The sequence below is a fragment of the Propithecus coquereli genome, unplaced genomic scaffold (genome assembly GCF_000956105.1).
Source record: "Propithecus coquereli isolate 6110/MARCELLA unplaced genomic scaffold, Pcoq_1.0 Scaffold640, whole genome shotgun sequence".
Classification (NCBI taxonomy): domain Eukaryota; kingdom Metazoa; phylum Chordata; class Mammalia; order Primates; family Indriidae; genus Propithecus; species Propithecus coquereli.
Genome location: NW_012152397.1, coordinates 426,647 through 438,938, shown reverse-complemented (window position 1 = coordinate 438,938; position 12,292 = coordinate 426,647). Strand labels below are relative to the sequence as shown.

Genomic DNA, 12,292 nt, shown 5'->3' with positions numbered 1-12,292 from the left:
TTTGGGACCTGACTTCGTTTTGCAGCACCTTCCTTCTTTCCCAAGGCTTCATTTTCAGTTCAGAGCAAGGAATAAGGGATGGCACCAACCTTGAGCTCCTAATATGTGCTAGGCCCTTTGCACATACTATCTCATTAAATCTTCCCAACAGCTTGAGTTATTATTAGTCCTATTATAGAGAGAAAAAGGAAACAGAGGCCCAGAGAACACGACTTACTCAGAGTAACACAGCTAATTAGTGAGGAGGCAAGAGTCCAAGTCCGTGTACTCCAAGGGTTCTGATTATAGCCCTAACCTGCCGGGGTGGGGCCCTGGATTTGGAGAAAGGAGAGCTTCTCCTCTCTAGCTGAGAAGGCTCTGCAAGAACGCCCAGGTTCCCTGGTCATTTGTAAAGAAGCTTTAATGGATTGTAGCTCATTTTCCCAGGTATCTGAAAACCTCCAGGGTGGGGGTTAGGAACTGGAGAAGGAATTCCCCCACTTCTTAACACATTGATTGCCACACTAGAAAAAAATTCTTTTCCTTGGGGCCACGGTGTTTTATTATGAAAATAGAATAAAAACTTCAAAAACAAAACGATCCTTTCTAATTTAATGAAAATTTTATTAATTTTTTTCTGCATTTGAGTTACATACAACTTGAAAAATAGTTCTCACAGCTCCCAAAATAGTTCTCACCGCTCCCAAGGTGAAGAGACATGTGAGTTACATATGCTTGTAAGTTACATATGCTTCACGAGGCTGCGGAGTCAAAACTAACGTGAGTTAAATACAACTCATAAGGCAGTTAATGTGTTAAGGAAGGGAGGGTAGGAGGGGGAAGGAACTGGTGGAGATCCTCACTGAGGAGGCTATCAGGGACATTGCAGGTTAATGTCAGCTCCTACAACTGTGGAATTGTTTAGGGATGAGAGAAGCGGTTTCTACAACTCACATCTGGTGACCAGACCTTTAGATGTAACATACTCTATCCAGATCATGCCACTCTCCTCTTGCCTTTCAAGAGACAGACCAGGCATATAGGGAGAGCCTGTGAGCCACATTAGGTTAAGTAGGATACTTAAAGCTAGACCATCCTGGATGGTGTTCCCTAAAATTCTACTGGTACAGGAGACAGGACCCCAGTGATGCCCAGGGTCCCCGAGACTCCTTATAAAGGAGTAAGATGATGGTACAAGCAGCATGTGATTCATCGGGAGTGGTGGATCTTCATGAGTAGAACCTACCCACGGTCCCCCTGAACCAAAATGGCATCAGGTAGCTGTGGACACTAAATCTTTAAAAGGGAAAAGAACAATTTCAAACCAAACCAAATTAGAAACTATGAATATAGAAAGGCATAAGACTGTTAAAAAAAATACATTGAGATCTCCAGATTTGTTCAAGATACAAAAATTCTAGGTGACAGAATAAAATGTCTAAATGAATAACCAACAAAAGGAAAGAAACCTCCAAAGAAAGAAATGAAGAAAAGCCAACTGAATTTCCAAGGAAACCAAGGGTGAAACTGTAGAAATGTCAAAATTGAGTGAGCTAGAAAATTGGCAGATTGTTTAGGCGACTTCCCATGATCCCAGAGGCCCACAAAATAGCGGTTCTCACTTCTTCACAGGGCAACTTGGAAGAGACGAGAATCTAGAGTCAAGCTCATGAAATACTTGAGAAGACCTAATGTGAGAAGGCCAGTGGTTTCTAGCAGAGATGGTATCTGATGTTCCAGAGGGATGAGACAGAATCTGGGCTTTAGTTAGGTTGACCTGGGTTGGAATCCTAAGTTTACCACTTAAGAACTGTATGAATTTGGTTAACCCATTAATCAAACCTCAGTCTTCAGGAGATTGGCACAGTGGCGTGCACCTGTAGTCCCAGCTACTCGGGAAGCTGAGGTGGTAGGATCGCTTAAGCCCAGGCAATATAGCAAGACCTCGTTTCTCAAAAAAAATAAAGATTGAAAAAAGTCTCAGGCCGGGCGCGGTGGCTCACGTCTGTAATCCTAGCACTCTGGGAGGCCGAGGCGGGCGGATTGTTTGAGCTCAAGAGTTCGAAACCAGCCTGAACAAGAGCGAGACCCCGTCTCTACTAAAAATAGAAAGAAATTAATCAAACAACTAAAAATATATAGAAAAAAAATTAGCCAGGCATGGTGGCGCATGTCTGTAATCCCAGCTACTCGGGAGGCTGAGGCAGAAGGATCACTTGAGCCCAGGAGTTTGAGGTTGCTGTGAGCTAGGCTGACACCACGGCACTCACTCTAGCCCGGGGAAAAGAGTGAGACTCTGTCTCAAAAAAAAAAAAAAAAAAAAAGAAAAGAAAAAAGTCTCAATCTTCCTATCTGAAAAAATAGAGACAGAAGACCTACTTTACAGGGTTATTTTAAGGACTAAATGAAGTGCGTGTGGAATGCTGGCACGTGTAGCACAGGTAAGAGACTAATGGGCACTTCTCTGCATAAAATCTAAACATCCATCATGTGGATGACCACATTATTAAAGACTGACTTGGAAGACTGGAGAAGTGGGTTTTTAAAATGGTAGATAACCTGTGCAGCTACTGTCATGCCACACACCAAAAAAGTAGATAATATATATTTATATAAGGTAGGGTTCTTTAGGAAAAAAATCCAGCTGTATTTTTTTTTTTTTTTTTTTTAGACAGGGTCTTGCTCTGTTGCCTGGGTAGAGTGCAGTGGCACAATTATAGCTTACAGTAACCTCAAACTCCTAGGCTCAAGAGATCCTCCTGCCTCAGCCTCCTGAGTAGCTGGGACCACAGGTGCATGCCACCACATCCAGCTAATTTTTCTATTTTTCTGTATAGATGGGATCTTGCTATGTTGCTAAGGCTGGTCTCAAACTCCTGGCCTCAAGAGATCCTCCCACCTTGGCCTTGTAAAGCGCTAGGATTACAGGCATGAGCCCCGAGCTGGGCCCCCAACTAGCAAGCTGTCTTTCCCACCTGGACTCCCACAGCACTCTATCACTCAACTCACTCTAACCTGCAGAGAACTTTGTTACTTTTTTTTTTTTTTTTTTTGAGACAGAGTCTTACTCTGTTGCCCAGGCTCGAGTGTCGTGGTGTCAGCCTAGCTCACAGCAACCTCAAACTCCTGGACTCAAGCGATCCTCCTGCCTTAGCCTCCCAAGTAGCTGGGACTATAGGTGTGTGCCACCATAACCTGGCTAATGTTTTCTATATATATTTTTAGTTGTCCGGATAATTTCTTTCTATTTTTAGTAGAGATGGGTCTCACTCTTGCTCAGGCTGGTCTGAAACTCCTGACCTCAAGCAATCCTCCCGCCTCGACCTCCCAGAGTGCTAGGATTATAGGCATGAGCCACCGCGCCTGGCCAAGAACTTTCTATTCTATCACTGTCTTTCACACATTTAGTCTACCCAACCAAATTATAAACTGCTCAAGTAAACACTGTTGCCAAAGTATCCATTACACTCCAGATCTTGGCTCCCAGTCAACAGGTCTTCAAAGACCTGGTAGTTAAAGGTGCCAAAATAAAGGTAGCCACCATCAGGTGCGGAAACCAAGAGTAAACCTAATTGCATCCTTGCCAGAGCTGTGGTTTGGCTGCGCAGTTGGGATAACATAGCTATGGTTTGGGCTGTTTGCACCTCAAGACTGACCTCAGGAAGCTGCAGAAAAGCAGCTCTAAGTCTCAAATGGGTGGAAGTGTTTTCCTGAGAACAGGAGGAAAACAGGATCGCAGAGTTTGACAACCTGAAGGCAGAGCAGGGATGCAATCTCATTTAGGACAGGGCACTGTCACGGGCTTTTTGCTCCAAGCCAGAACATTAAAACAAGCAGGTAGCATCCCTCTTAAAAAGTCTTAAGACATATAAAATACCACTGGCAATACTGAACACACCCTGCCAGAAGGCAAGTAACACAGCTAGGATAAAAACAATCAGGTAGGTGCAGTGAGCTTGCCCAGCACGCTCACTATCCGGAGAAGTTGTGGCTACTTGGGAGAACTTTCAAGCAAGTTCAGTGATTTAACGAGGCAGAACCCCTCCGTAACCCCCAAATCCTTCCCTGGTAGCAACAGCCAGTTGGGCATCGACAGGCTGGGCGTCCTTCTACCTCCCTCCCCACCCCTTCCCCTCTCCTCTGTCTAGAAGTATGAGAGTGGTATTCAGGGTAGAGATGGAGACCCTGGGCAGGCGAAAAAGAAAGCAGGGTAAAAAAGAATGGGTCATGCAGCCTGAAGAGAGGAGACGTAAGGCTGGAAGTTGAGAGAAACAAGATAGAAACATTCTTCTATCTTGATCTGGGTGGTGACTACACAGGAGCACACACATGTAAAACTTCACTGAGACGTACACTTAGGGTCATTTTTCTTATATAACCTACAGCTTCATTAAAACCCCAAAGCAAAAACCAGCCACAAGCTGCCTGTTTACTATCCTTTATTAAAGAGCCCCATATCGTCGCTGGACTCTAGCCAAACCAGTCAGGTCCCCCAAATATAGCAGGAGGCCTGGAAAGGGAGGGGAATGACTTCCGATCTTGACACACCTCCCTGGAAACAGAAACCCACCACAGACAGACAGACAGACAGGGGCCGGGGAGGAGAACTAGCCCTACTCTCGGTTCTCTCCTCCTTCCCCCCGACTCAAAAAGAAAGTCAAACACTGGCTACGCGGCACCCAGCCCCCCACCCCACCCATAGCAGCGTTTGTGGGCCCCCCTCTGCAAGGGGCAGCCCTGAGGCAGCTTCCTAGCGCTCTTCCTTCACTTTGGTTTGCTCCTGGCAACTCTGTGCCCTATTCCTTCCCTCAGCCTCCGGCTCAGTCTCCCCATGTCTTCTATCACCTACTCGGACCTTCTCTCTCATCTCCTGGGCCTCCCTGCCCCAGCGCTTCCAGGGAAGCAGCGTCTTGGGCGTCTCCCCTCCTCCCAGCAAGGGGCCCCACCAGGCCCTCTCTGCCCCATGTGGGACTCACACGGCCGCTCCACTCTCCTTGAGGTCAGGGGCTGAGCGCTGCCGTCTCATTCGTGGGGGAGTCGTGTATGGGGGGTAGCGGGGCCCTGAGGGCCGCTGGGCTGGGTAAGGTTGGGGCTGCTGGGGATAATAGTTGTGCTTTTTGGGCTGGAAGTGCTGGGGTTCGGGCTGAGCAGAACCCCCTCCCCTGGATCGGCTCCCTCCATCCAGGGAGTTCCTGCGAGGGCGGTGGGACCTGCGGGGACTTGGAGGCCTTCGGGCAGGGGTGGCTGGAGGGGGAGTGACCTCCTCAGGGGGTTGGGGTGGAGCTGGGGCCTCCCCGTTCCCTGTCCCTGGCCAGGACTCCCGGTGCTGGGGGTTGCTCTTGAAGGGGAAGCGTAGCTTGCAGTCATGAGGGGGGACAAAGCGGGCTGGAGGCCTGCGCAGCCCCCCGCCCCGGCCCCCTGAGCCCTGCAGTCCCTGCAGCCGCAGCTGCTCCTGCTTCAGCCAGCGAAGGCGGCCACGACGAAAGGCAGGGTCCTCCTCCATCAGCCGTGACACCCGCTCCCAGCTGGACAGGGGCGGTGAGGGGGGCCGGGCTGAGGGCGCACGGTCACTGGGGGCTGCCTCCTCTACCACCTCTGATCCTTCCAGGGAGGCCCAAAGGACCTCTCCGCCTTCTTCATTCTCATCCTCATGATCCTGAGAGGGAGGAAGGTGAGAGAAAAGGAGAAGGATATGAGAACTGAATCCTGAGGACATGTGGATTCAGGAGGATAAGTTAGAAGGACCTGGAGATAAGGCAGCTAGAAGAGTAGGGGTTTAGGATGGTCTGAGCTCAATCCTGGCCCTGCCACTTACTAGCTATGCAGTTGGATCTTTGGCTCATAACCTCTCTGTGCCTCAGTTTCCTCATCTTTAAGATGATGTCAATAATAACAATATCTGATGCATAGGGCTGTTGTAAGAAATGAGTTATATTTCACACGGAGAAAAAAATTGTGGGGAAGGATAGGAAGGCAGCATAGGGGTGCCTGCAATGAATAAACAGGAGGGTTCACAAGAAGTCATCGTTTCAGTGATGGCCTGCAGGAAGTGCGGGGCAAGCTTTGTGGCTATCTGGGGGAAAAGTGTTCTAGGCAGCAGGAATGGGAGGTGCAAAGGCCCTGAGGCCAGAGCTTACCCAGCACGGTCAAGGAGCAGCAAGGAAGCCAGTGTGGCTGAAGTGGACAGTGGAGGGGTGAGGAGCTGCACTCAGAGAGGCAAGCCTTCGGGAACCACGAGCTACACTCTGAATGACTGCCTGCTGTCCCCCATGAGAAAGTGAGACTAAAGTAGAAATTTTGTCTGTTGTTTCACTAACGCCAGTGGCTAGTGCAATGCCTGGTACATGGTAGGCACTCGAATGTTTATTTGTTGAGAGAACACATGCAAAACAGGACTAGGTGGTAACACTAGCACTCACAGGCTATGTGAAGATTAAACAAGGTAACACAAAAAACTTGGGCTACCACAGAGTAAATGGTCAGTACAGACAGGCAGGTGAATATTCTTCAAGCAGTAACTTAAGAATTACACACTGGATATCAGTAGTTCTCAAACTTTATATTTCAGAAATACCTGGGGAGCTTATTATAAATGCAGATCCATCCCCAAAGATGTGGATTTCAGTAGGTCTGGGGTGGAACCCGGGAATCTGCTGATTTTTAATCAGCAGCCTGGTGACTGTGAGGCACATGATTCATAAACTACACTGAGAAAATCTGTGCTGTACTTCAGGACAATTTTTCCAAAGACAGAGGGGGAAGGGGGCTGGGTTCTGAGGTGTGGGGTTCAGGTTCCTAAAGGGAAGAGCTAAGGGCGGGGAGAACAGGAGGGAGAAAGCCAGGCCAGGGGCCCCTACCTGGGTCAGGGGGATGACCCTCTCCATGCGCAGCATACGGTCCCTCAGGGCTTGCAGCTCACGGTCCTTGCTGCTGTTCTGCAGCTTCACTTCCTGCAGAATCCCCGTCAGCTTGTCGATGTGGGCCCGGAGGTCCTCCACTTCGGCCCCGCGGGCTCCCTCCTCACCGCCACCGCCGCCACCTCCACCTCCACCTCCTTCTTCCTCGCCCACCGTGTCCCAGACATCCCGGGCCACGGCCCTCCAGGCATCTCCGGGGCCCTCCGTCTTGCCATAGGTGCGACACAGCTCCCGCATCTTGAGGGCGGCCAGGGCCTCAATCTCAGCCCGCCCGTGGCGGAAGTCAGCCAGGGCCACCTCGTAACAGATCTCCTTTACTGCCTGCATCTTCAGGTCAGCCATGGTAGCCCAGCGGGGGTCTTTGCCCTGCAGCCGCCGCCGCTGGGGGATCTGGTAGACTCTGCGAGGGGCCCTGCGCTTGCCACTGCTGGGCAGGCCACAGCGCTTGACGATGGTCTGCACCGTGGTGGGGGGCAGCTGCTCCCGCAAGGAGGAGATCAGCCTCCAGCTCTCCTCGCAGGAGCGCTTGTCAGAGTCGTCCCCACTGTCAGAATCCGCGTACTGGGACCAGAGAGAGAGGAGGAGGAGAGGGCTCAGGACATCCAGAGTCCGTGAGGCCCAGCCCAGAGTGTCCCCATGACACCGCACACACCCCCTGCAGAGCACCTGGGTTCAAGGCTGCTCCACCCCTGACTGACAGCAGCCTTGGGCACACTGCTTAACCTCTGCTCCTTACACAATGAAGCTCAGGACAGTATCTACCTCATAGATACGTGCTCAGGATTAAGTGTTTAGAACAGCGGGTGGAACAGAAGAAGTTATCATAAGTATTAGCTGTAGCTAATCAAATCCGAGATTTTCTAACAAATTTAAAAGCCCATTTAAAGAACAATCTTAAGTAAACAGCAGCACAGATGGTACTTGGATGAGATGAGAATCATAAAGGTGGCCCAGGATTGACTGGAGTCTAGCAGGCCCTGGTCAGCTGGGAGGAGCTTTAGTTCCCTGCAGGCAATGGTTTTCTCCCCTGGTCCCCTTTCTCTCCTAGCTTTCTCCTCCCGGATGCCACCCCTTCCTCTCACCCCCATGCCCACTCCCCACTCCGGCTGAGATGACACGCACCGAGAGCGGAGTCGGGCTCACAGCGCATCTGCACGCCAGCCCGCCCCAGCCTCTGCCCGCTCTCACCAGTCGCTGCTGCTCCAGCAGAAGATCAGCCTCTTCCTTTTCTTTCCGGTACTGATTCTCCAGATCCTGCAGCCTGCGGTTGGGCAGGGAGGGAAGGAAGAGCCACCTCAGTGGGGTGTCTGAAAACAGAAGGATGCTAGGGTCTGGGGGCCTGGGAGGGGTGGCCTGGAAGGCCACGGGGGGCACAGGTACCCCCCCTCACACCTCTTCTCCATCTCTAGCTTGATGTCAATGCCTTGCTGCTCCAGCAGTTCCTTCTGGGCAAAGTTCCAGTCGACGGGCTCGGAGGGCGGTCCTGGGGGTGGGGGGACCCCTCGTTCCCGTTCCAGCCGCGCCTGCTCTGGGTGATTGAAGCGGAAAACGTGGTTCTTGCCCATCACAATCCTATTCCCTAGAGAAGGAAAGAGGGAAAAGTAGACTCACTCCCCAGTAGCAGCAAACCCATCCCCACACCCAAGGTGTATAGGCCCCTCCCCAGTCCCAGGTGCCCTGACACCCTCTCTCCCATCACCCCGAGTCCGAGAGCAATCAGAGCCCACGCTCCCCTGGTCATCCCCAGGAACCACCCTGTCCTTGTGAGCCAAAGGGAGTCAGAGGAGCTTGGCAACCTCTTCCTGCTCCCCTGGGGCAGTAAGAGAAACCAAGACCTGACCCCTTCATCTTTACTTCCCAGTTCCTTCTTCATAGCCTCACGCTATGTCTTAATTATTCCACAGGATGTGCCCAGAAAGCCCTCCCCCAGGACTTCCTACATGCTGCCATGTCTTCTACCTGACTTCAGCACCAGTGGCTCTGTCACAAGCTTCCCATTGACATACGTCTCGGCCCCTTCACAAGGCTCCAGCGTGACCACCACTGAGCAGAGGGAGAGAGGAAGGGAAGGATCAGACCTGGGCAAAGCCCAGTCATGGTCACAGATTCCCACCTTGCCTTACCCCCCAAAACCACACATGCACCACCAATCCCACCCCCAGTACCTTTGGGGGTGCCATGGCCCCTCTGGTGGTAGGCAGCACGGGAAAGGAAGAGCAGAAGGAGGGTTAGAGCCCCGACTACAATCTCAGAAGCCTCTGCAATGGCTCCCTATTCACCCACCACTATCCCCGCCAGCAGCAGCTTAGAAAAACTCTCAAGAGGATTCATTTCTCATGTTCAATTGGTCAGAGGGCCTGTCATTTCTGCCTTGCAGATGTCCCTTCCTACCTTCCCCACTGACATTTATCCCTGGCCGGGCCTGGATTCCTCCAGCAGACTCCTAGCCCCCTCTCTTTCTAATTCATCCTGCAAACTGTCACCTGACTAATTTCAAGCCACAGCATACGACAAGATAAAGTCAACCCAACCCAAACAACTATAAAGGTGCTCCTCAGTACAAATCACTGAGCCTACAGGAGTTTGATACCAGCCTGAGTAAGAGCGAGACCCTGTCTCTACTAAAAATAGAAAAAAATTAGCTGGGCAACTAAAAATAGAAAAAATTAGCCGGGCATGGTGGTGCATGCCTGTAGTCCCAGCTACTCGGGAGGCTGAGGCAGGAGGATTGCTTGAGCCCAGGAGTTTGAGGTTGCTGTGAGCTAGGCTGATGCCACAGTACTCTAGCCTAGGTGACAGAGTGAGACTCTATCTCAAAAAAAAAAAAAAAAAAATCCCTGAGTCTGCTGCTTGTTGGGGACATGAAGATGCACGAGGAAGCTCCCTGCCCTCGAGGAGCAATGCCGATTGTCATGGAGAGACCACTGTATCCCAAAGACCCAGGCTCTGTCTCCTTAGCCAGGGATGCTGAGCAAGTCATTTAACTTGTATGATCTTCTACAAAATGGGATAATGAAGTCTTTCTTTAAAGAGTGGCTGAAAGGCTCAAATAAGTAAACCATAAAATAATAGGCAAATGTAAGTTTTTATTTATGTATTTTAGAGACAAAGTCTCACTCTCACCAGGATGGAGTGCAGTGGTGCGATCACAGCTCACTGCAGCCTCAAGTTCCTGGGCTCAAGCAATCCTCCCACCTTAGCCTCCTGAGTAGCTGGGACTACAGGTGCATGCCACCACACCTGGCGAATTTTTTTTTAATTTTTGTAGAGATGGGGATCTCACTACATTGCCCAGGCTGGTCTCAAGCTCCGACCCTCCAATGACCCTCCCACCTCGGCCTCCCAGAGTGCTGGCATTACAGGTATGAGCCACTGCACCTGGCTTAGTTTTTATTATTATTTATACTGAAAGTAATAGAGAAACATAGAAACTGGAATGACACAGGGCAGGATTGGGAACTACTGATGCTGTAGGAGAACAAAGAGAGTGGAGAGGAACTCCGCTGAGGGGCAGAAAACTGGAAATGAGCCAACGAGTGAAGGGAGAAGATGGGCAGAGAGACAGCCAAGGGCATCACCATGGGTCAGGAGAACAGCAGCAGAGAAGGTGGCAGCAGGATAGGATGTGGACAGCTACAGTGGGCACCAGTCTAACCCCACCTTTACTTCCGCATTTCCCATGGTGCCCCAAAATTCCTCCACTGATTTCACAAATATACTGCACTCTTACTATTTGCCAGGCACTATTTTATTAGGTCTTGGAAATACAGTGGAGATAAAAACCCCTGCTCTCATAGAGCTTACCTCTGGCTGGTAAGACAGACAATAAACAAGATAATCTAAAGTCATTTAATTCTATTGGCTTTTTGTTTAGTTGTTTGTTTTTTTTTCCTAAGACAAGGTCTTGTTCTGTTGCCTGGGCTAGAGTGCAGTGGCATCATCATAGTTCACTGCAACCTCAAACTCCTGGGCTCAAGTGGTCCTCCTGCTCAGCCTCCCGAGTAGCTGGGATTGCAGGCACGTGCCACCACACCTGGCTAATTTTTGTACTTTCTGTAGAGATGCGGGTCTCACTATTGCCTAGGCTGGTCTCGAACTCCTCGGCTCAAGCAATCCTCCCACCTCAGCCTCCCAAAGTGCTAGGATTACAGGAGTGAGCCACTGCACCTGGCCCTTTAATTCTATTAGTTTTTAAAAAGCAGATAACCTAAAGTGCCCGCTAAAGGAGGGAACAGGTATTATGGAGAGAAAATGGGGCCAATTGAGGAGACAGATGACTGCTCCAGACTGGCCCAGGCAGCCTTCTCCTTGTCCTTGGACCCAGAGCTCACAGCACAGCCTTGGAGGCTACCCTCCTGTATTCAAATCCAGTTCTGCCATTTTCCACAATTTTGCGAGGTCTTAGGCAAACCCCCGAGAGCCTCACTTCCCTTACCTGTGAGCTATATGAGAAAATGTGCAGGTACATAGTAGATGGTCAGTCAGTAATAGCTATTATTCTACATCCAAGCCTCTGTGCTGCCCCTGTCCTCTCTGCCTGTCTCTGGTAAAGTCTTAAATCTGCCGTAAGAACAGAAGCCCAGATGGACCACACCTTTACAGCCCCCACCCACTGCGGCACAGAAACATCAGCTGCTTTCCCTGTGACTTATTTCACACTCTTGTGCATGTTGCTCGTCTCCTCAAACACACAGTGAGCTCCTTGCCGGTGGGCTGGCTCTGCAGGCCTTATATGACTTTGATGTCTCCCCCAGCACATGGCTTCAGATAACCACAGAACAGGAACCACAGCCCGGCAATAACTCACTGGGCTGAACTGATTTAACAGCTTTCAGCCCAAAATGCCAGAAGCATTTGCTGCCACGAGCACTCACACCAGACCAGAACAACTGCCTTCATCTGCTGGCCCTGAACCAAACTGAAACCCAACAGGTACGTCTTAAACCTGACTGTAAGCCGCACGACAGTGTCTTTTCTTATTAATGAAAATGTGCAGGCCGGGCGCAGTGGCTCACGCCTGTAATCCTAGTACTCTGGGAGGCCGAGGCAGGTGAATTGTTTGACCTCAGGAGTTCGAGACCATCCTGAGCAAGAGCAAGACCCTGTCTCTACTAAAAAAACTGAAAGAAATCAACTGGACAACTAAAAATATATACATAATGGCCGGGCGCGGTGGCTCACGCCTGTAATCCTAGCACTCTGGGAGGCCGAGGCGGGCGGATCGTTCTGAGCTCGGGAGTTCGAGACCAGCCTGAACAAGAGCGAGACCTCGTCTCTACCAAAAAAAAATGGAAAGAAATTAATTGGACAGCTAAAAATATATGTAGAAAAAATTAGCCGGGCATGGTGGCACGTGTCTGTGGTCCCAGCTACTCGGGAGGCTGAGACAGTAGGAT

General features: G+C 50.5%; 1 protein-coding gene across 2 annotated transcripts in view; it reads right to left on the bottom strand.

Annotated features, from left to right (window-relative positions):
* Window positions 1-4,403: 4,403 nt before the first annotated feature.
* Window positions 4,404-12,292, bottom strand: part of KIF1C (kinesin family member 1C) — a 23,656-nt gene continuing 15,767 nt past the window's right edge. For both annotated transcript variants that reach the window (XM_012659907.1, XM_012659908.1), the window contains 5 exons: window positions 8,856-8,939; window positions 8,289-8,475; window positions 8,085-8,157; window positions 6,837-7,457; window positions 4,404-5,635 (listed from right to left, as the gene is read on the bottom strand). In XM_012659907.1, coding sequence (XP_012515361.1) covers window positions 4,952-5,635; window positions 6,837-7,457; window positions 8,085-8,157; window positions 8,289-8,475; window positions 8,856-8,939 — 1,649 coding nt within the window. In that variant the 3' untranslated portion in view covers window positions 4,404-4,951. The remainder of the gene's footprint in view (window positions 5,636-6,836; window positions 7,458-8,084; window positions 8,158-8,288; window positions 8,476-8,855; window positions 8,940-12,292) is intronic.